The 18,396-nt window shown below is 33.9% G+C and overlaps 1 protein-coding gene across 6 annotated transcripts in view; it reads left to right on the top strand.

Annotated features, from left to right (window-relative positions):
- The window catches only part of NMBR (neuromedin B receptor), an 85,255-nt gene extending 68,937 nt beyond the window's left edge, over nt 1-16,318 (top strand). For 4 of the 6 annotated variants that reach the window (XM_072825813.1, XM_072825804.1, XM_072825793.1 and 1 more), the window contains 2 exons: nt 12,766-13,114; nt 14,993-16,318. In XM_072825813.1, the coding sequence (XP_072681914.1) occupies nt 12,766-13,114; nt 14,993-15,394 (751 nt within the window). In that variant the 3' untranslated portion in view covers nt 15,395-16,318. Of the gene's footprint in view, nt 1-57; nt 149-10,288; nt 12,492-12,765; nt 13,115-14,992 lie in introns of those variants that run through there. The other 2 variants (XM_072825833.1, XM_072825840.1) reach the window with 2 other exon arrangements.
- The last annotated feature ends 2,078 nt before the right edge of the window (nt 16,319-18,396 follow it).

Here is an 18,396-nt window from a genome sequence, read left to right as displayed (position 1 = left end):
TTCAAATATAGGGAAATACCGTTTACACATATTAACTAAATTCTGTTTTATTTGAAGTCAAACAACTACAATAGTAAGTGCTCTTCAGATAGATGACTGCGCATTCTTGTTTTAATACTTCAAGTTAAGTGACACCCCTCCTCAACAGGTAGGTACCAAATTTTAGTGTCTTAAGATGCTATAAAAATACATTTTTGATATCAACTCTGCTTTTCACATATTTCAAAGGTGGGGAAGTGTCCATTATTCTACCTTAGCAGATCAGCTAAGTTCAACTATGTCATTTTCCAGGAGAAGATGTTGAGGCACTGGGGATGTAAGTCCCTCTGGCAGAGCAGAGAAGAGAATCCAGGTCTGCTGACTCCTGGTCCAGAGGTCTCAGTCTCTCTATAATCATGCTTTCAGGCATTTAAGCAGGAGGAATGTCTGGGTGGGAGTGGGGACAAAATGTCCAATTAGGCAACTGTGCATAGAGACCTGGTCTAATTCCCTTGAGGATGGGGTATGGACTTAAGCTATTTAGATAAACAATTGAACTTGGGTGATTAAGGAGGTGTTCACTCTCCTCTTTTTCAATTTATATGTTGTTATTAATGGAAAATGAGTCCATCTAAATTTCCTGGTATTTGCAATAATACCCTTCCATTACTCTGGCATTGAAGTGTTATTCTTCATTGAAGGAAAGACAACAATCACCAGCGAGTTGAGAGCTTCTGCCTTTTTAAACCTAATATTGACTTTTTTGGTTTGTGTCATAGTCTCTCTAAAACCACTTTCCTATAAAAATGGGTGCCTTTGGGTAAATTATGCACCTCGTCTTGCTACTATGACACCATTTCTATTACCTTTTATGAAGTTTTCTTTGAATCCTAGATTAAAATGTGACTTTTTAGTTTAGCTGACCTCCTTTATAGGCTCTATTTTAATTAGAAAGTTAAGAAATTCTACTTAATGATTAGAATGAAACTTAATGAATAATTATCACTACAATAGTTAAAATTACTATCATTGTGCTTTTATCAGTAGTAAGATCTGGGGCTTGAGTTTATTTCATGCCATTTTTCTCACTCTGTTATCAGGGAGACCCACAGGTAAGTTTGCTCTGACCAAGCTGACAGAATATGCTATACCTTATGTATTTACTGACTTTTTCAGTTTGTTATGTATGTCATGTACTTTGTAAATGCACCACAGACAACGTAACAATAAGGATAAAAAAAGGTGGGTGGCCTCTTCTACTTGGTCCAGATTCTACTCCTGCCTATTAGTGTGTGTTTTAGAAATATAAATTGAAGAATTGAAATCACTGGTGGTGAAATGACCCAATACATTCCAATATTCAGTTGAAATGCTTTGGAAATGTTTTGCTGTATATTATCTACACTTCTATTTTTCTTCCAGAACACAGTAATCAAGTGTTGATAAGTACTTGATCGCCTCACATTCTGTCTAACCAATGTTTTGACATCCTGTGAATTTGAGAACAAGTAGAAGACTAATCACCCTTAGCATTGTGCCTTTTCTGTGTAAATTTATTACCCTCACAACACTAGTAAGTAGGCATTAATATTGTTACTATTTTAAAGTTAAGAAAACTAAGTCTTGAAATAAAGCAACATTTTCATGACCTCACAATGATGGAGTCAGCATTTGAGCTCAGTTCAAAGACCATACTCTTCACCATTAAGCAGCATTATTGTTTTTCTAAGTGTAAGAAAGTATTAATGATTTTTCCTACTTAATGGTAGACTAAAAAGTTCAGTTTGAAATAAAGAACCCAAGAGTAAAAAAGGAAAAATGGTTGCAAAAGTTGATTCATTAGATTCAACAAAAGGAAAGAAAACCATAAAATGTGATTGCAAGATAAAAGAAACATCTCGAAATCAAAATTAAGTAGTAGTTGTAGCAATAGGAAAACTAAAACAACAAACACATACACACACAAAAAAACCCCAAAACCCTGTTAGTAGAGTTTTTAAGCAACAAATTCATTTGTTAAACCAAATATCCTATTTTCATGAGATAGCTTAAATTTCTTTGCTTAAGAAAATAGAGAATTAGAAGTAGAGATCACAGTAATGTAGAAAAGAAACAGAAGATAATTCTATTTCAGAAAACATATCCCAATGTGATGTGGACTTCAGTGTTTTAGAACATTGATGACAGAATCACTGGAAAGCAGAGACTGAAATAAGAGATATGATTTTCATGAATCTGCCTTGAGACCTAAATCACCTTGTTCAATGTGTTCAGTACTGTATCTGTTAGGTTCAAATATGACCAAAGGGTAGTGTGGATGACACTTTTGGCACTTGAAGTTATTAATCCTTGGCTTTCCAAACTTTTTCGAGAAGTTTCAACTGATACATTCTTGGAAAAGGTCATTTGTGTTTACTGTAGATGTGCCTCAGAGGCGTATCATAACCAGGAGGAGGAGATACAGGGCATGAGATGGTGAGAGTGTTGACCTCAATTTGTTGTCTATTTTTATCTTGGCTTTTTTTTTTTTTTTTGATTTTGAAAATGTACTTGTTTGCTTGCTCACATTAAATAGCTAATTACAGGCACTTGTGTATTCTCTGAGGTATTATGTTTCTAACAGTTTTATGCACACACACACACACACACACACACTCTCACATGTGTGCTATGATACTGAATAGGTGGAGTCCCATAAACATACTTTGTGGTTGGCATGATAGATCTCTCCTTCACTATTTATTACAGTAGTTTCATTTTCAGGCTTAGAATATCATTTCTTTGATGCATGAAGACCTTTCACCCTCTAAAAGCCCCTAATTAAAATGCAAATAACTTTTAAGCATGGGTTCTTCTTTTTTCCTTTACAGGAATAAATTTCTCAGATTCCTGGTGCTGAACTGTAAAATTTATAATTTTATGTGTTTAAAAATGTAAAACTAGGTGTTAATTTTTATTCTTTTTAATGTAACTGTTAATTAAAATGCATTTATAAATTCAATATTAAAAATCTATAAGATAATAAGAGTGAAATTAATATTAATTTAATGTATTGGATTATTTTTTTTCTGATATTAAATAGACAATGCTGGATTGGATGCAAAAATAACTTTGCACCAAATCTGAATAAAGTGCTAATATAGTAATGATTTCAAGCTTTTGTTTGCCAATTAGGATAATCAGATTTAATTCCATAACTGAGCTAATTTTGTTAGGTATGAACCTTGAATCATTAGCCTTATCTGGATATTATACCAATGAAAACATATTCTCTTCAGTACAATTATTTGCTAAAATACTGAAACAGATCAAATGTAGGACCTGGATCTAACACTCCTTAGCTGTCAGAAACATTTTTTGGTCAGTCTCAGTCCAGTGATGGGAGGAAATGCCATAATCTGTTTGCTGAGTTTTCACCAAAACTCCTGATCAAAGCTCAGGTACTGATTAACCAACTGACCCCAACTGGAGATGCTTTCTTTGGTCTGGACCCCTGGATAGTATGTTTAGAAATCTTTGCTTCTCTGTGCTGACATTACACTTAAGAGAGTGTTTCTAAACTCTTCTGGAGAGTTCAAGCTGGCTATACCTCACTAAGAGAATACTCCCCACTCCCCCTACAGATAACCCATTTTACCAGAGTGAGGACTTCTTTATTTTCAACTTGCCCCAAAAGAATTTAAAAGAGCTTATAAATAAAGATCCTAACAACATACAAAAAAAAAAAAAAAAAAAAAAGAAATGAAGGAAACTCAGGTAGAGGAAAAATAAAAGTTGAAGACAATAAGGTGGCTTATACTATCACCAAATGTGAGTCACATGCTTGTGAACAATTTTTCCATAAGAAGGGCTCAGTGTTATTTTTATGTAGTCATAAAACAAGATAAATTATAACCTGCACTTAATTTGTTTTTAATTTGAATTCATATGTTTTTTTGTTAAACAAAAGTTGACTCCAATAAGTCTGATATCTTTTGCTCACTAGTCTCAAATGCTTCCAGCTTATGTCCATTTTCCTTCTCTTTAGAAGGATTCTTGCACATTGGGGGTGCTGTATAATTTTTACAATATTCACACTATTGCCATCATTTATATATTATCTTATGGTTTTTGAAGATTATTCATCCACCTTGATTTGAAACCTTTAGGACACACTATAAATAAGGAGGGGATATACTAGGCATGTCAGTGTGAGTCCTGTATCTATTGGTTCAAATGTTCTAGTTGGAGAAGATGATAAAATAGTGCAAAACACATGCTCAGAAGGCAATATTTTCTTCATTTGCAAAAGAATAATGTCTTCTACTGCAGAGCTGAGGCATTATTTTTATTATTTTTAATGTAACTGTTAATTAAAATGCATTTATAAATTCAATATTAAAAATCTATAAGATAATAAGAGTGAAATTAATCTTAATTTAATGTATTGGATTATGTTTTTTCTGATATTAAATATTAAATATTAAATAGGATCCTATTATTTTCCTACCTGGCTATTGAGCAAAGACCAAAAGAGGAGAAGGGACACTAGAATCTTTAAGGCAGCTGGATGGTGAGTTCTGTCTCTGAGGCTCTATCTATTGCTCTACTCAATGTTGCAATGTCTCAGACAAGGCTTTCAGTTAATAATATATGCTGATTCTATTTGGCCCACTTCTCAGTGGAAACAAAGACTCTTTAAGATGTACCTGTCAGTCTTTTGCCTGTGATGCTACAATTAACTAGGGGTCCATCTGGTCTGCCTGAGCCAGGAGGTCAGACAGTTGACATTCAACACTTTCCTTGTTAGTTGTCCCAGCAGTACAGTTCCTGTTGTGTGTCTCAAGAACAAAAATAACAATTTCTTTGGTTCTTCTAGTTGCTGATTCCTCAGAAGGGTTGACCAGTCTCCAAGGTCTTGAAAATTTTTTATTGTGTTTTTATTTTCTCGTTCTCAGTAAGTTCTTTTTAAAAAAATAAAATTTGAGTATAGTTGACATACAATGTTATGTTAGTTTCAGGTGTATGACATAGTAAGTCAACTTCTCTATGTATTATGCTATGCTCGCCACAAGTGTAGCTACCATCTGTCACTGTGCAACACTATTATAATAACATTGATTAAATTCTCTATGCTGTTTCTCTTATTCTCATGATATTTATTGCATAACTGGAAGCCCGAATCTCCCACCCTCCTTCATCCATTTTGCTATCCCCTCACCTCCCTTCCCTTTGGTAACCACCAACTCATTCTCTGTATTTGTACATCTGATTCTTTTTATTATTATTGTTCGTTTGTTTTGCTTTTCAGGATTCATACATGAAAAAAATCACATGGTATTTGTTTTTCTCGATCTGACTTATTTCACTTAGTGTGATACCCTTTACGTCCATTTGCGTTGTCACAAATGACATGATCTCGTCCTTTATTGTGGTTGTATAATAGTCCATTCAATAAGTTCTAACTTAAAATCTTTTAGTTAATCCTTACTTGTTTATTTATTGTATTTCTGGAAAAACTGATGTTGACATGAGGTGTAGATGATTCTCTTCTGGAAGGAGTTGATCCAATATTCAGTACAAAATAGTTATATACTATGTTTGTGCATTTACTTTCCATTATTATTTCTACTTTTGAATTAGTATGTAGGTTTTAGATAATATTTATGTAATCAGTAAATTTTTTCAGCTCTATGGAAAAATCCAACCACATCCCAAATATACTGACAACTGGTATTCAGAAAGTTCATATGTTTTTTTTCTACACAATAAGATACATATCTTCATTACATTTCCTTTTTTTATTGTTTGTTGTTTTGTTCCTGAATTCTCATTTGTTTCTGTATGATCGAAATTATTTTCAATTTTAATTCAGGATCCAAAGTGATGAACCAGCTTGATATTGTTAGGTTCAAACTTAGTGAGCTGTCTCTTAACTTACTGTTTTAATTATTGATACAAAATATTCATTGTTATTAGGTTCATAGCCTACCTTTGCAAATGTCACTGGTTTACTGAGGTTCTGGCAGTATTTTCTATTTCCAGTTAGTCATAGATCTTCAAGGGGAACAAGAATAAATGTTAACCATTTATTTATCCCTAGCCCTTCCCTTGATTCATCTGTTTGCCACTAGGTTTTGATTTTTTTCTTCTGCAGATTTTCATTAAGAATATTTTTTAAACTTTCAATTTAAATCCCCTTTACTTTTATTATTTGTGGAAATTTGGGTGGAATATTTTGAGAATGAAAATTTTAATAATTGTTATTTAATTTAAATTAATTTTTGGAAGAGAATCACATTTTAAGAGACAGCCAAGCATTAAACATCTCATAAGAAGTAGTTTTAGATTATGAGAGCATGACCTGGAGGTGACTATAGGTATTTACATTGATTTGATGAAAATGTAGTTTTTAGAGATGACTTTAAAAATATGAAATATTACTTGCTAGTACTATTGAGGCTTAGTTACTCCCATAAAAATGATTGTTATAATTGAGAAAATGTGATTACAGACATAAGTTAAGTCTTTTTTTAAAAAAAATTCATTTATTTATTCATGAGAGGTACACGGAGAGAGCAGAGACACAGCAGAGGGAGAATCAGGCTCCATGTAGGGAGCCCGACGTGGGACTCAATCCCCGGTCCCCAGGATCATGCCCTGGGCGTGAAGGCAGGCACTAAACCACTGAGCTACCCGAGAATCCCGTCTTTTCACTTAAAAATACCACTGGCTTTAAAAGGACAAGGAAGTCAAATTTCTATAAATGAGTAGAATAGATAATACACTTTCAGCTGCATTCTCTGCAATGTTCCATAAATTGAAAATATATAGACTCTGAAGTCACAAGATAGTCTTGTGGGAATCCTGAGTCATCTGCCTGCTGGCTCTGTGATCATTTCAACATCATTTAATTCCTTAATTTCAATGAACTTTTCTGCAAAATGGGTACTTTAATCAATTTTACTGCACAGGATTATTTTCTCAAATGACAATGTGAAAACATTTCTAAACAGTATGTTGCTGTGTAACTACTTATACTGTGTCAACTATGTATCAGGATAACAAATGACCCTTTCATTCAAGCCAATTTTTATTCACATATGTAGTTACTTTTTAAATAATAGGCATTGAAGTGGAAAACAAAATAAGCCTATTGTAAATTAATGAAAATGAGCTCTCTACCTTCTATAGGCCTTCTCTAATTCCTTTAATCTTAGACTGGCTAGTTCTAACCTGTTGCCTTCACCACCCTGATTTGTCATTGTCATTCTCCTTGTGACACCTTCATGTGTCATTTAAGTCATATACTTTAATGGGTTAAGAACAAAGTGATTTAGTGGAGGGGAGTAAAGAACAAATGGAATTGCTGAGCCCTCTGTAATCAAATTTGGTATTTCTCATCCTTTCCAAAGTGACATCCCACTCTTACATTATTTTTAAAAGATTATCGTTATAGACATTCTGTTCTATAATCATGAACAGATACTTTTAAATAATAAATTTAGTGATTTTAGTCACAATAAGTTTTATCGCTATAAGCTATAAATACTTTTAAAATATGATGTTCAGCACCTGGGTGTCTTAGACAGTTAAGTGACTGACTCTTGTATTCAGCTTAGCTCATGATCCTGGGACAGAGCCCCGTGAAAGGCTCCATGCTCAGTGGGGAGTCAGCTTGAGGATTCTCTCTCTCTCTCCCCCCCAACCCCCTGCCCTTTCCCTGGCTCACACACACTCTTTCTCTAAAATAAATAAACAGATCTTAAAGAAAAATCATGTGACATATTGTATAGGTCAGGCATGTAATTTTTAATGCTGAACTTTTGCTGGATTCCAGATACTCTCCACTGCTGAATGTGTGTCCTTTGCACCAGACAAGCTCACAGGGGTCTTGTAGAAAGATGCTTATCGCCACAATCAATCTTCTTAAAAGGTGGTTTCTAAACCTGGTTTGTATTCAGAATCATTTGAAAATCTTAGTAAAATGCAGAACCTCACATTTTACATCCTAGAGACTCTGTGCCAGTGAATCTGAGGAAAAACCTACTCCTCTATCTGTTTTCAGCTCTATATGATTCCAAATTGGATCCAGCTTGGGCATCACTAGACTAGACTGAGTATCCATCTCTGACATTCATTCTAACCTTAACCTAATATTCAACGACCATCCTAGTCTACCAAAACTGCTTTTACTAAGTAATCTCCTGGCCGCTCAGATCACATTTCCTTATCAGTTCAACAAACATTCATTGAGAAATGGTTATGGGTCAAGCATTATGTTATGTACTTTAGATAGAATAGTAAGCAAAAGGAGGTTTTCGTTTTCATTTTTGTCTTCAGGGAGTATTTGACACAGAGGTCTATACGTCTTTTTGAAATTTTCTCTTTCTCTCTTGCTTCCATGATACCTTTCTCTCCTTTGTCAGATTGATCACATTTAAACTCTTTGTTGGCCTCTGATAAATGAAAGTATGATAAGCCAAAAGAAAGAGAGAGAGAAAGAGATAGATAGATGATAGAAGAAACTGGATAATGTAACTAGTAGGTTTACAGAAATGTGTAGATGGAGATTTTGAGATACTGAGATGACTTTATATGAGCTAAAAATGATCCAATTTTCATGATATATTTTGTAATATGATTATATTTCATTAGCTCTTTATGTTAAATTTAGACTATACACAGACATGGTAAGTGCAAGGTTCAAAACAGAAATTAATGAAGAAGCATATCTATTTATTGATATTTAGTACATGAATGATGATTATGTTTTTAGTTCCTTTTGATTATTTTCTAGTTTTCATTTTTTAAAAATTTTTTTTTATTTTCTAGTTTTCAATGAGGAATACCTTTCTGAGACAATCTGAAAGAAAAAAAAAGATAACTTTCACACATATGTATTATGCTACGAAATTTAATGAGATGGTTTGTACATTGAGAGACTATCATTCTTACATTTTTATAAATATTTGAAGGAAGGATGATTAAGCATGTCCATATTAATTTGCACTATATTGTTTGACTTTTTATCCTTTCAAAGATGTATAGGAAACATTAATGTAAAGTTTATTATTTGGCAATTATAAGTGATATGTAAGTACTAATAATGACACTTCAGTGATCTCTTGTTTTCTTTTTTCTTTTTCATTTTTTTAAAAAGATTTTATTTATTTATGAGAGACACAGAGAGAGAGGCAGAGACACAGGCAGAGGGAGAAGCAGGCTCCATGCCGGGAGCCCAACATGGGACTTGATCCCGGGTCTCCAGGATCACGCCCTGAGCTGAAGGTGGCCCTAGGCCGCTGAGCCACCCAGGCTGCATCATCTCTTGTTTTAAACTGCAATTTCTGGCTTTATTGAATTGTTGATACTCCCCTTTCTGTCAAGTTTGTATCCTTTAGGGGAAGATCCAAAATCTATTTCCATTTCTTGCAGGGTATGACCAAGAATCATTCCAGTTGAAAAGGCTTCTCTACCCATGTCTTACACTCCTAATAGTTTTTTTCTCCTAAATTAAGAATTCTAGATTGGTTGCTAGCTTTACTGTGGCAATCTTGTCAGAATGAAAAAGTTACAGCTTTCATTTCTCTTCGCAGTTTCCTTAACATAATTTATGTTTAAGTGGTTAGATATGGGGTAGAATAAAGGCATGGGGAGTGAAGTTTCCTCCCCTTTTAAATCCACAAAGGAAAGACCAGAATATTCTTTGAGATTTCTGACAATCTAATAAAGAAAGGCTACTTAATTGATTAATTTTTAGTATTCATCACCCCCTAAAACTTCTCTACTCTTTTCCCATCTCCTCCCTTTACAAAAGAATTTACCATCAGCTTTTTTTTTTAAATTTATTTATTTATTCATGAGAGACACAGACTGAGAGAGAGAGAGAGAGGCAGAAACACAGGCAGAGGGAGAAGCAGGCTCCATGCAGGGAGCCAGATGCGGAACTCGATCCCAGGACTCTAGGATCATGCCCTGGGCCGAAGGCAGGCGCCAAACCGCTGAGCCACCCAGGGATCCCCTACCATCAGCTTTGTAAACTTTAATCTTAAATATGAACTGGCAGGTGGTAGATATCTAACTTTTGGGGAGAAATTCCAACATAAAGAAACCAAATAAATAAACCTCTTTGAAGGTATTAGTTGTTTTTTTGTTTGTTTGTTTAAAATCTGCTTTAATTGTATTTCCATGAATTCCAAGAACAGCATCACAACTAATGTTTAAAAAAAAAAAAAAAAAAAAAAAGGAAGAGAGGGACACCTGAACATGTAAAAAGAAAAAATGGATCCACAGTGAAAATAATGTATATTGGTACTAAACTTCAGTTACTGGACTCTGTGAAGGGAATAGCCTTCTTCTAAGTAGTTATTCGCTTGGATTTTATTGTGAGAAAAAAGATTTTTTTTCCCTTGAAACTTGAGAGAAGCTGTGCTACTATTGTTAACTATTACTGAAACTATACCAGAAAGAGAAGTAAAATTTCCTGAATTAGTTCTAGATATACAATAAGACGTTATATATTTATAACATAAGAATAGGATATTATGCAAAAGAGTGACTTGAAAACTAGAAAGAACTTCTAGAAATCAAAAATATGATAGCAGAGGTTTAAAAAATCAGAAGAAAGAGTGGAAGCTAAAGCTTATAAAGTATCTCAGGTGTAAAACCAAAAAAGGTAGAGATGATCTTAATAAAGTAAAAGACTAAGAAAGAGGAATTGAGATTCAAACACTGGGACCCCAATTATTCAGCAAGGTGGCAAAAGAACATTGAAAAAAAAAGGAAATACAGGAACATGAAAAATTATACAAACAAGAAAATAATCAAGTAGCAAATGTAGGTATATTAGAGACATGTGTAAGAAAGAAAATATATTTTGTTTAATTCTGTAGTGTGAGATACTTGTTTAGTTATAATAACAATATAGTGACTATTTTATAAACATTTAATATAGCATACTAAACCAGGAAGTTAGTAATGGGAGGAATAGAGGTAGTATAAGAGAAAATTTTCAACCTCCATAACAGGATGTCAAAAGCAAATGTCTATAATATTTATTTCAAGAAATAGTGGCAAAGATACATTTCTTAGATATACGGAGATAATGACATGACATTGGTTCGTCCCAGCCAGGAGAAGGACCTGAAATGAAATTGAGGGTTTCTATTTTTCTTTATGGGCTCTTAGTACACTCTGATGAAAAAGAAGAAAACAAAACAAAACAAAAATAACACCTCTTTGAATGTATTAATCTAATAAAAAGTTTAAAGAAACAAAAAAAATAGCTCATTCTAGTTACTTATTGTATTTCTTCTTTTAGCTTCTTAAGAACATGCAATTAAGCAGAATGAGGATGGAGCACATGTCTACTGTGTTCTGCGATGTGCAAAGTCTGGGTAAAATAAATGCATTATGCATGCTACTTTATTTAATTTGGTGTCGAGGCCCTTTGTTGCTACTCCACTTTAAAATTTATGTTTCTTGTTATACATGGGAAGACTCTCTAGATAAAAATACGGAACTTCTCTTCTTGAGGGCCTGGGAATGACACTTTATGCAAGTCAGGAAGGAGAAGGAGAGGCTCCCTCAGGCTGGGAGCTGTTCCTCTCCTATAGGCGATGGGAAACATCTTTACAGAACCTCAGAACACCTTACCCAGTTGTTATGGTGCTTGAAATAGTCTGAGTTTTTTAGAACACAAGACTAAATCAAACGTAAATAAGGAAAAGGTACAGAATCATAACAGTTAGTATCTGCTAATTGGCAGGCACATCTGCTAATTAGGCGTTTTATTTTTGTATAATCAAAAAATTTTGAGAGAAATGTTATAAATCCTCACCCTACAGATGAAGATCTTTTTTTTTTTTCAGATGAAGATCTTAAGTGATTTTCCAAAAGGTATTAGAGATGAGACAAAGGTTTAGATTTGTTTGACTAAAATCACTTTTTATTCTATCTTGTTAACAACCTAGATATACTATGACAGAAATACTTTCAGAAAAATATAAATAATTTAATGTTCACTAACAAATTTTTTTTTGCATTATTATTGCCTAAAAGTGTGTGAGTGATTTAGCTGTTTGGATTGGTTAAGCCCTTAAGTTCTGGAGTGTGTTTCCTTTCACCAGTATGATGGCATTATATAGGAAGAAAGGATTTCATGAGGTCTCAACATGAAATAAATTTGATCTGCGAAGACAGAATGTTATTTCATCTTCAGTTCTTTCAGCTCTTCTGATCGAAAGAAACATGGCAGAAATCACCGTCTAGATAGTCTGTAAGTTTTACTAACGTCCTTAGGGAAAAAAGTAGGAGACTCAAGCTCAAAAGCTAAAGGCAAGTATTAAGATAGAACTTAGTAAAATTATTTTGTAAACATTTTATATTTTAGAGTTATTGTCTATTCCCTGCAATTTCAGCAGTGATCTTTTTATGTTTTTTGAAAATATAATGATTTCAACAAGAAATTCAGTAACTGATGCTACTTTGTGGAATGTATGGATTTCGGAAAGAAAGAGCTTGTGAAAGAGGTAAGCAAATCAATGCAATTTGAAGAATGACAGCTTAAAATCTTTCCCTGTCTCTTCCCATCTTCTGTGCCAACAAGCAGTGGAGTGACTTGGAGACAGACAGACAGACAGACAGACAGACATCGGAGGTACCAAGTATTCCATACACTGCAAACCAGCTAGGGAATAATAGAGTATCAGCAAGTAGGATCTTCCTCCCTCCCTCCCTCCCTGGCTCTTTCTCTTTCCCTTTCCATTTGTCTACGAGAGTAATGTGGGGCGTGTTGTTTGCCAGGTACAGAGCCATCGTCAACCCCATGGACATGCAGACGTCCGGGGCGGTGCTGTGCACCTGCGCGAAGGCGGTGGGCATCTGGGTGCTCTCGGTGCTGCTGGCCGTTCCCGAAGCCGTGTTTTCCGAAGTGAAGCGCATTGATAGTTTGGAAAATGGCAACTTCACGGCGTGTATACCCTACCCTCAGACGGATGAATTACACCCAAAGATTCACTCAGTGCTCATCTTCTTGGTTTATTTCCTCATACCACTGGCTATTATTAGCGTTTATTATTATCATATTGCAAAGACCTTAATTAAAAGTGCACATAATCTTCCCGGAGAATACAATGAACATACTAAAAAACAGGTAGGCTTGGCAGGTGTGTGTGTGTGTGTGTGTTCGGGGTGTGGGGGTCAGATGCAGTCACTGCTACTTTCTGTTCCATTTCTTGGATTCTCAGTACCATGAAAGATTAGAAAAGAGCCACAGGGCACTGGGATTTGCATTTAGCCCGAACTGGAAGGGACATTGTGTTGGGAGGAGGAGGGGAGAGCATCTCTGTAGAGGTCTACTGAGGTTCCCCTTACCTGCCATCTGGGCCTGGGCTGTTAAAATTTAATATCTTTGAAAGCATTTCCTTACCTGCCAATGTTAGTGCAAAAACAACATAATAAGCCAGAAAATCATCACATTTTAAGAATAAGTTTATTTAATTATTGTCTCTTCTCCCATTAGCCCAATAAGGATGACAAAGTCTGAGACAAAGACCATCAGGAAAGACTGTAGGACATGGTCTGGGAACTGGGGGTGCAGTTTGTGTAGGATGCCAGAATTGTCTAAATATGTAGCATCATTGAAACAAAAAAAAAAAAATCCAAGTCATAGGCTCACTGTACTTTTTCCTTTGCCCTGTAATCCAATCTGTATCTCAGTTTGGGTATTTGACTTTTTGCTTTGGTTTCTAAAACTGAGTTTCTTTTACCCTCCCACCTCCACTTTTGTTTTTTTAAATGGCATTAGTTCTGCTTGTTTTTGTGAATTTTTCTATTGGGACTTACAGACTCTGACTTGGTAATTGGGCTTGATATCTGCTAAGAAGTAATCTCAACGCCAACAGCCAGTCTGTGCATTTGAGTCTCCAAGTATAGACTGCCATGAAATTCTTGCACCCATGCTCCACCTGCTAGGGTAGACAATGCTTCATAATATAAATTTCACAATTGAGTTCCTAAATATTGCCATCTTACTTAACTCATGCCACTAGAATACATCTGGAGTACCACATTTTGCTTTCCTCCTCTTTGCTGCACTTTTATTTGCTTCCCCCAACACTGTTCACGACTACCACCCAACATCAGATCCGTCTTAATTGGAAACCTTTCCAGTTTTCTTTGGCATGTTCTGGTTAATTATCAATAGTTTTAGCTCTGAAAATATCATTCTGCTTACTATCAGTATCTTTTGATAAATTAAGTTTTCACACTCATGTTGCCTTATTTAAACATTTAAGCAAATAAGACAAATATGAGCTAAACCTTGAACTTTAGATGTTAGAAAAATAATTTTTAGACTAAATTTTGAATTTTCTCTATCACATTTCTGAAGGCTTTCTTATAAAACAGCAAATACCATATATAAAGTTTATGAAAAGAAAAAAATGTATTTTTATTTTTAAAGGTAATCTAACATAGTAAATACTTACAGATTTGATAGTCAATCAGTGATTTTGATTTATGTGAGCCAGAACTTCAAATCTCAGGTTTTGTGTTTTTGTTTGTGTGTGTAATAAGGATTTAAAAAGTCATGCTCTATTTCAATTTCCCTGATTTAAAAAAGAATCTAATCTTGAATTTATTATGTGGTTCATTAAGTCAGTGGATTTGATACAAACAGAAAAGATTTATATTTAAAGTGAACACAGTAAGACTGTAAGCAACAAGAAAGTAGTTAAAAATAAGAGAATTTTTTAGGTCACAGTTTTAACATGAAGATATAGCCATTTATTAATAGTTTATCATCTAGTCTTGTATAGGCTGTCAAATATTTTTAGATGAAAGAGTATAGTGACCAAAATAGGATTTGTCAAACTCTTGAAATCATCACTTTGTTGAAGAAAATAATTTTTGTATTTTTGGCTGCATTTGTATGCCATGGTAAGTTTTAATCTTTTTGCACCATGTTGTCTCACATGAGGATGGTTCCAGTTTCATTTTAACTGATGGGACTATTTCCTTGTACTTGCAGATGGAAACACGGAAACGCCTGGCGAAAATTGTGCTGGTCTTTGTGGGCTGCTTTGTCTTCTGTTGGTTTCCAAATCACATTCTCTACATGTATAGGTCTTTCAATTATAATGAGATTGACCCATCTCTAGGCCACATGATTGTCACCTTGGTTGCCAGGGTTCTGAGCTTTTGCAATTCTTGTGTCAATCCATTTGCTCTTTATCTACTCAGTGAAAGCTTCAGGAGGCATTTCAATAGCCAGCTCTGCTGTGGGAGGAAGTCCTATGGAGAGAGATCAACCAGCTACCTTCACAGCTCTTCTGCAGTGCCTATGACATCTCTGAAAAGCAGTGCTAAGAACATGATGACCAATTCAGTTTTATTAAATGGGCACAGCATGAAGCAGGAAATGGCATTGTGATTTAGCCCTTCTACTTACAACTTACTACATGGAAAGAATTTACTCACCTTACTATCTATTGAGCAGAGCAGAAAGAAGCAATTTCCTCATTCTTACTATTGCTTAGCTAATTCATCAGGTGATTTCATGATTGACTCAGAAAAGGCAAGACAAACAGCTAGCATTCTTCTCTGAACAGGATTTTAAATTACATTGAAAAATATATGTCTCACATTAAAAGTCATCCAAGATGCCATTTTATATGTGTATAAATTAATATTGTTTCAGGATTTAAGCTGTTGTTAGAGACAACTCTAATGTATTTATCTTAAATTTGTTTTATCTTGAAGCATGAAATGAATTCCTATATTGACTTGATGATTCAGTGAGGGTAATATTCAAACTCTCATTATTTGAAATACAAGTCATATTTTCCTGGTGAATTTTATTCATAAGCAGTGCATGTATTTATCTCTTTTGTTTAAGTAAAATAGAGAATTCAAAAGGTAGAGCTTAATCACAAGTCAATAATATTTATTGTGAATCTTTGCATGATTAATCATAATTTATAGAGACAGCTTATGTCTGTAACTTTTAGGTGTGTGATTAAAAGGAATGATAACATTCGATTATGAATAGTAAAATAGATACCATATGAATATGATCGATTTTCATTATGAATGTAAAATAGGTATCATATGCCTCGAAACTGTGGCTTAGAAAATGGCATAGCCATTTTCATATACATTGCTGAGTCTCTGAACATTTAGATGAATCTGTATAGATATGATGATTAGTGTAATTCTGGTGAGTTCAATCATTTACTCATTCTCTCTTGCAACAGCCACCTGATAAGTGTATGAAATCTCATTTAGGCAAGTTTTCTCTGCATAGTACCACAGTTTTTTCTGAATAAATATTTTAAATATTTTACCAAAATGTAAACATGGTCTTGATTAAATTCTAAACACTACCCCTTCTTAGATATGTATCAGTAAGTCTAACATTTGAATTAATATATTTCACACTATTTCTCTTTCTAACTTTGCCAAGTGGAAAACTCTATTAATATAGTAAGCTCTTTCTTAAACACCCCTAAGCCATACTATTTAAGATATGAAATATTCAATCATATGTAGCAATGAGAAAAATAAACACAAGCAAATTGTCTATGATAGTTGATAATAATGATAATGAACATTAATCAAGTGTTTTCCCTATTCTAGGCATAATCATAAAACTTTATCTTTTTTATTTATCAAATTTAATACTCAGTATAAACCCTAAGGTGAAAAATAGAAAGATCCATTTTTGGTAGGGCATGAAGTTACACAATTTGAGGAATATCTCTATTAGAAAAATACACAATTTTGCAAATTTTACTCAATTATACCCAACCATATAAACACATTGCCAGGGCACAAACTTAAGCTTTATTCACTTCATGGTAAATTCATTTCTGAAATGTGTCCTATTATTATCTTTATTTTATAGACTAGAAAATTGAAACAGAAATATTAAGAAAGTTAAAGAGAATTTACATAGCCTTGTGGAAAATGTGAGACCTAAAACCAGATGCTTCACCATGGTACATGTACATGTACCCACTATTCCATCACAACTCAGTTGTAACTCTCTTCTATCTTGATTAGTTGTCCTAAATGCAAAAGTTGTTGATCTACTCATCGGAAAGGTGCAAAATCCTATACACAAATTTTACATGGACTCTGAGTGTCTTTAAATCTTTTAAGCCTCATCTATTAAAATCTAAAGAACCAATGGTAATCCTTGGTCCATGTGGAAACTCTCTCCTTGCTAGTATTAAGATGATGGTAGAAGGTTATATAAGAGTATTGCAAGGTATATGCAAATCATATATGCAAATATACCTTGCAAGATTCTTTTAATTTCTCACATATTCTCTCACATATATTACAAAGTATATATGCTATATATATACTTGTATGAAACTATATGTGTATATACAAAACTAAAGGGATATACAAACATCTTAGTTACAGAGTCCTGAGAATTTAAAATTTATGAAATAATGTTTTTATATAATCTGTTATTGATTTACTTTTTGGGAATGAAAAACATTTTTTCATGAGATATTTTAGATAAAATTTTTATTTATACTTATTTTGTTTAAGTATTTTATTCATGAGAGACACAGAGAGAGAGGGAGGGAGAGATACAGGCAGAAGGAGAAGCAGTCTCCACACAGGGAGCCCAATGTGGGATTCGAACCCGGGTCTCCAGGATCATACCTTGGGCCAAAGGCGGCGCCAAACCGCTGGGCCAAGGGGGCTGCCCACTTTTCCTCTTTTAAACAAAGAATTTTAACAATAGCCACATGTCTGATTATATACTATTATCAATATTATCCAAATTTGTCTGCATTTTATTTTATCTTATTTATTAAGTTTTTATTTTATTTGCTACATTTAAACATTTTCTTTCTGGTTGCTATTAATACTGAAAGTCAGACTTTCTCTTAATGTTGATCTCTGAAGTTCGGAGACTCTGTCAATTCTTAGAACCCTGTTCATAAATTAAGCTTACCACGTGGGCTTACTTGAAGATTACCTGGGCAAACTTTGTTTTGAATCAGGCTGTTACACTCTGCTGCTGGGTTATAATTCTAATTCACTCACTAACCATAATGATTTCTCATTTTCAAGAAGTCCTTTTCTCAAATATATTCTTTGGACTAGATACCTGAGAATTAATATATTAGCATATATTCTATGTACAGCATGGTGAAGGCAAATATTTAATATTTACTTTTATCATATACTTTTCAAGTCAAACAAAACTTCGTGTCTAATACACACATACATACTCTCTCACACAAATGAGATTTAATTCATATTAAAGAAGATCTCAAGGTTTGGCATTGGTTAGATTTTATATTTTTGGTTTATTTATACATGCTTCACATACTTAATTTTTGAGTTATTTATGTTTATTTCTCAGCATTTGAAGACTTTTTATTACCAGAGAGTGAAAATAAAAGAAGC

Source organism: Canis lupus, chromosome 1 (assembly GCF_048164855.1).
Source record: "Canis lupus baileyi chromosome 1, mCanLup2.hap1, whole genome shotgun sequence".
Taxonomy (NCBI): domain Eukaryota; kingdom Metazoa; phylum Chordata; class Mammalia; order Carnivora; family Canidae; genus Canis; species Canis lupus.
This window is presented reverse-complemented; position numbering and strand designations above follow the sequence as displayed.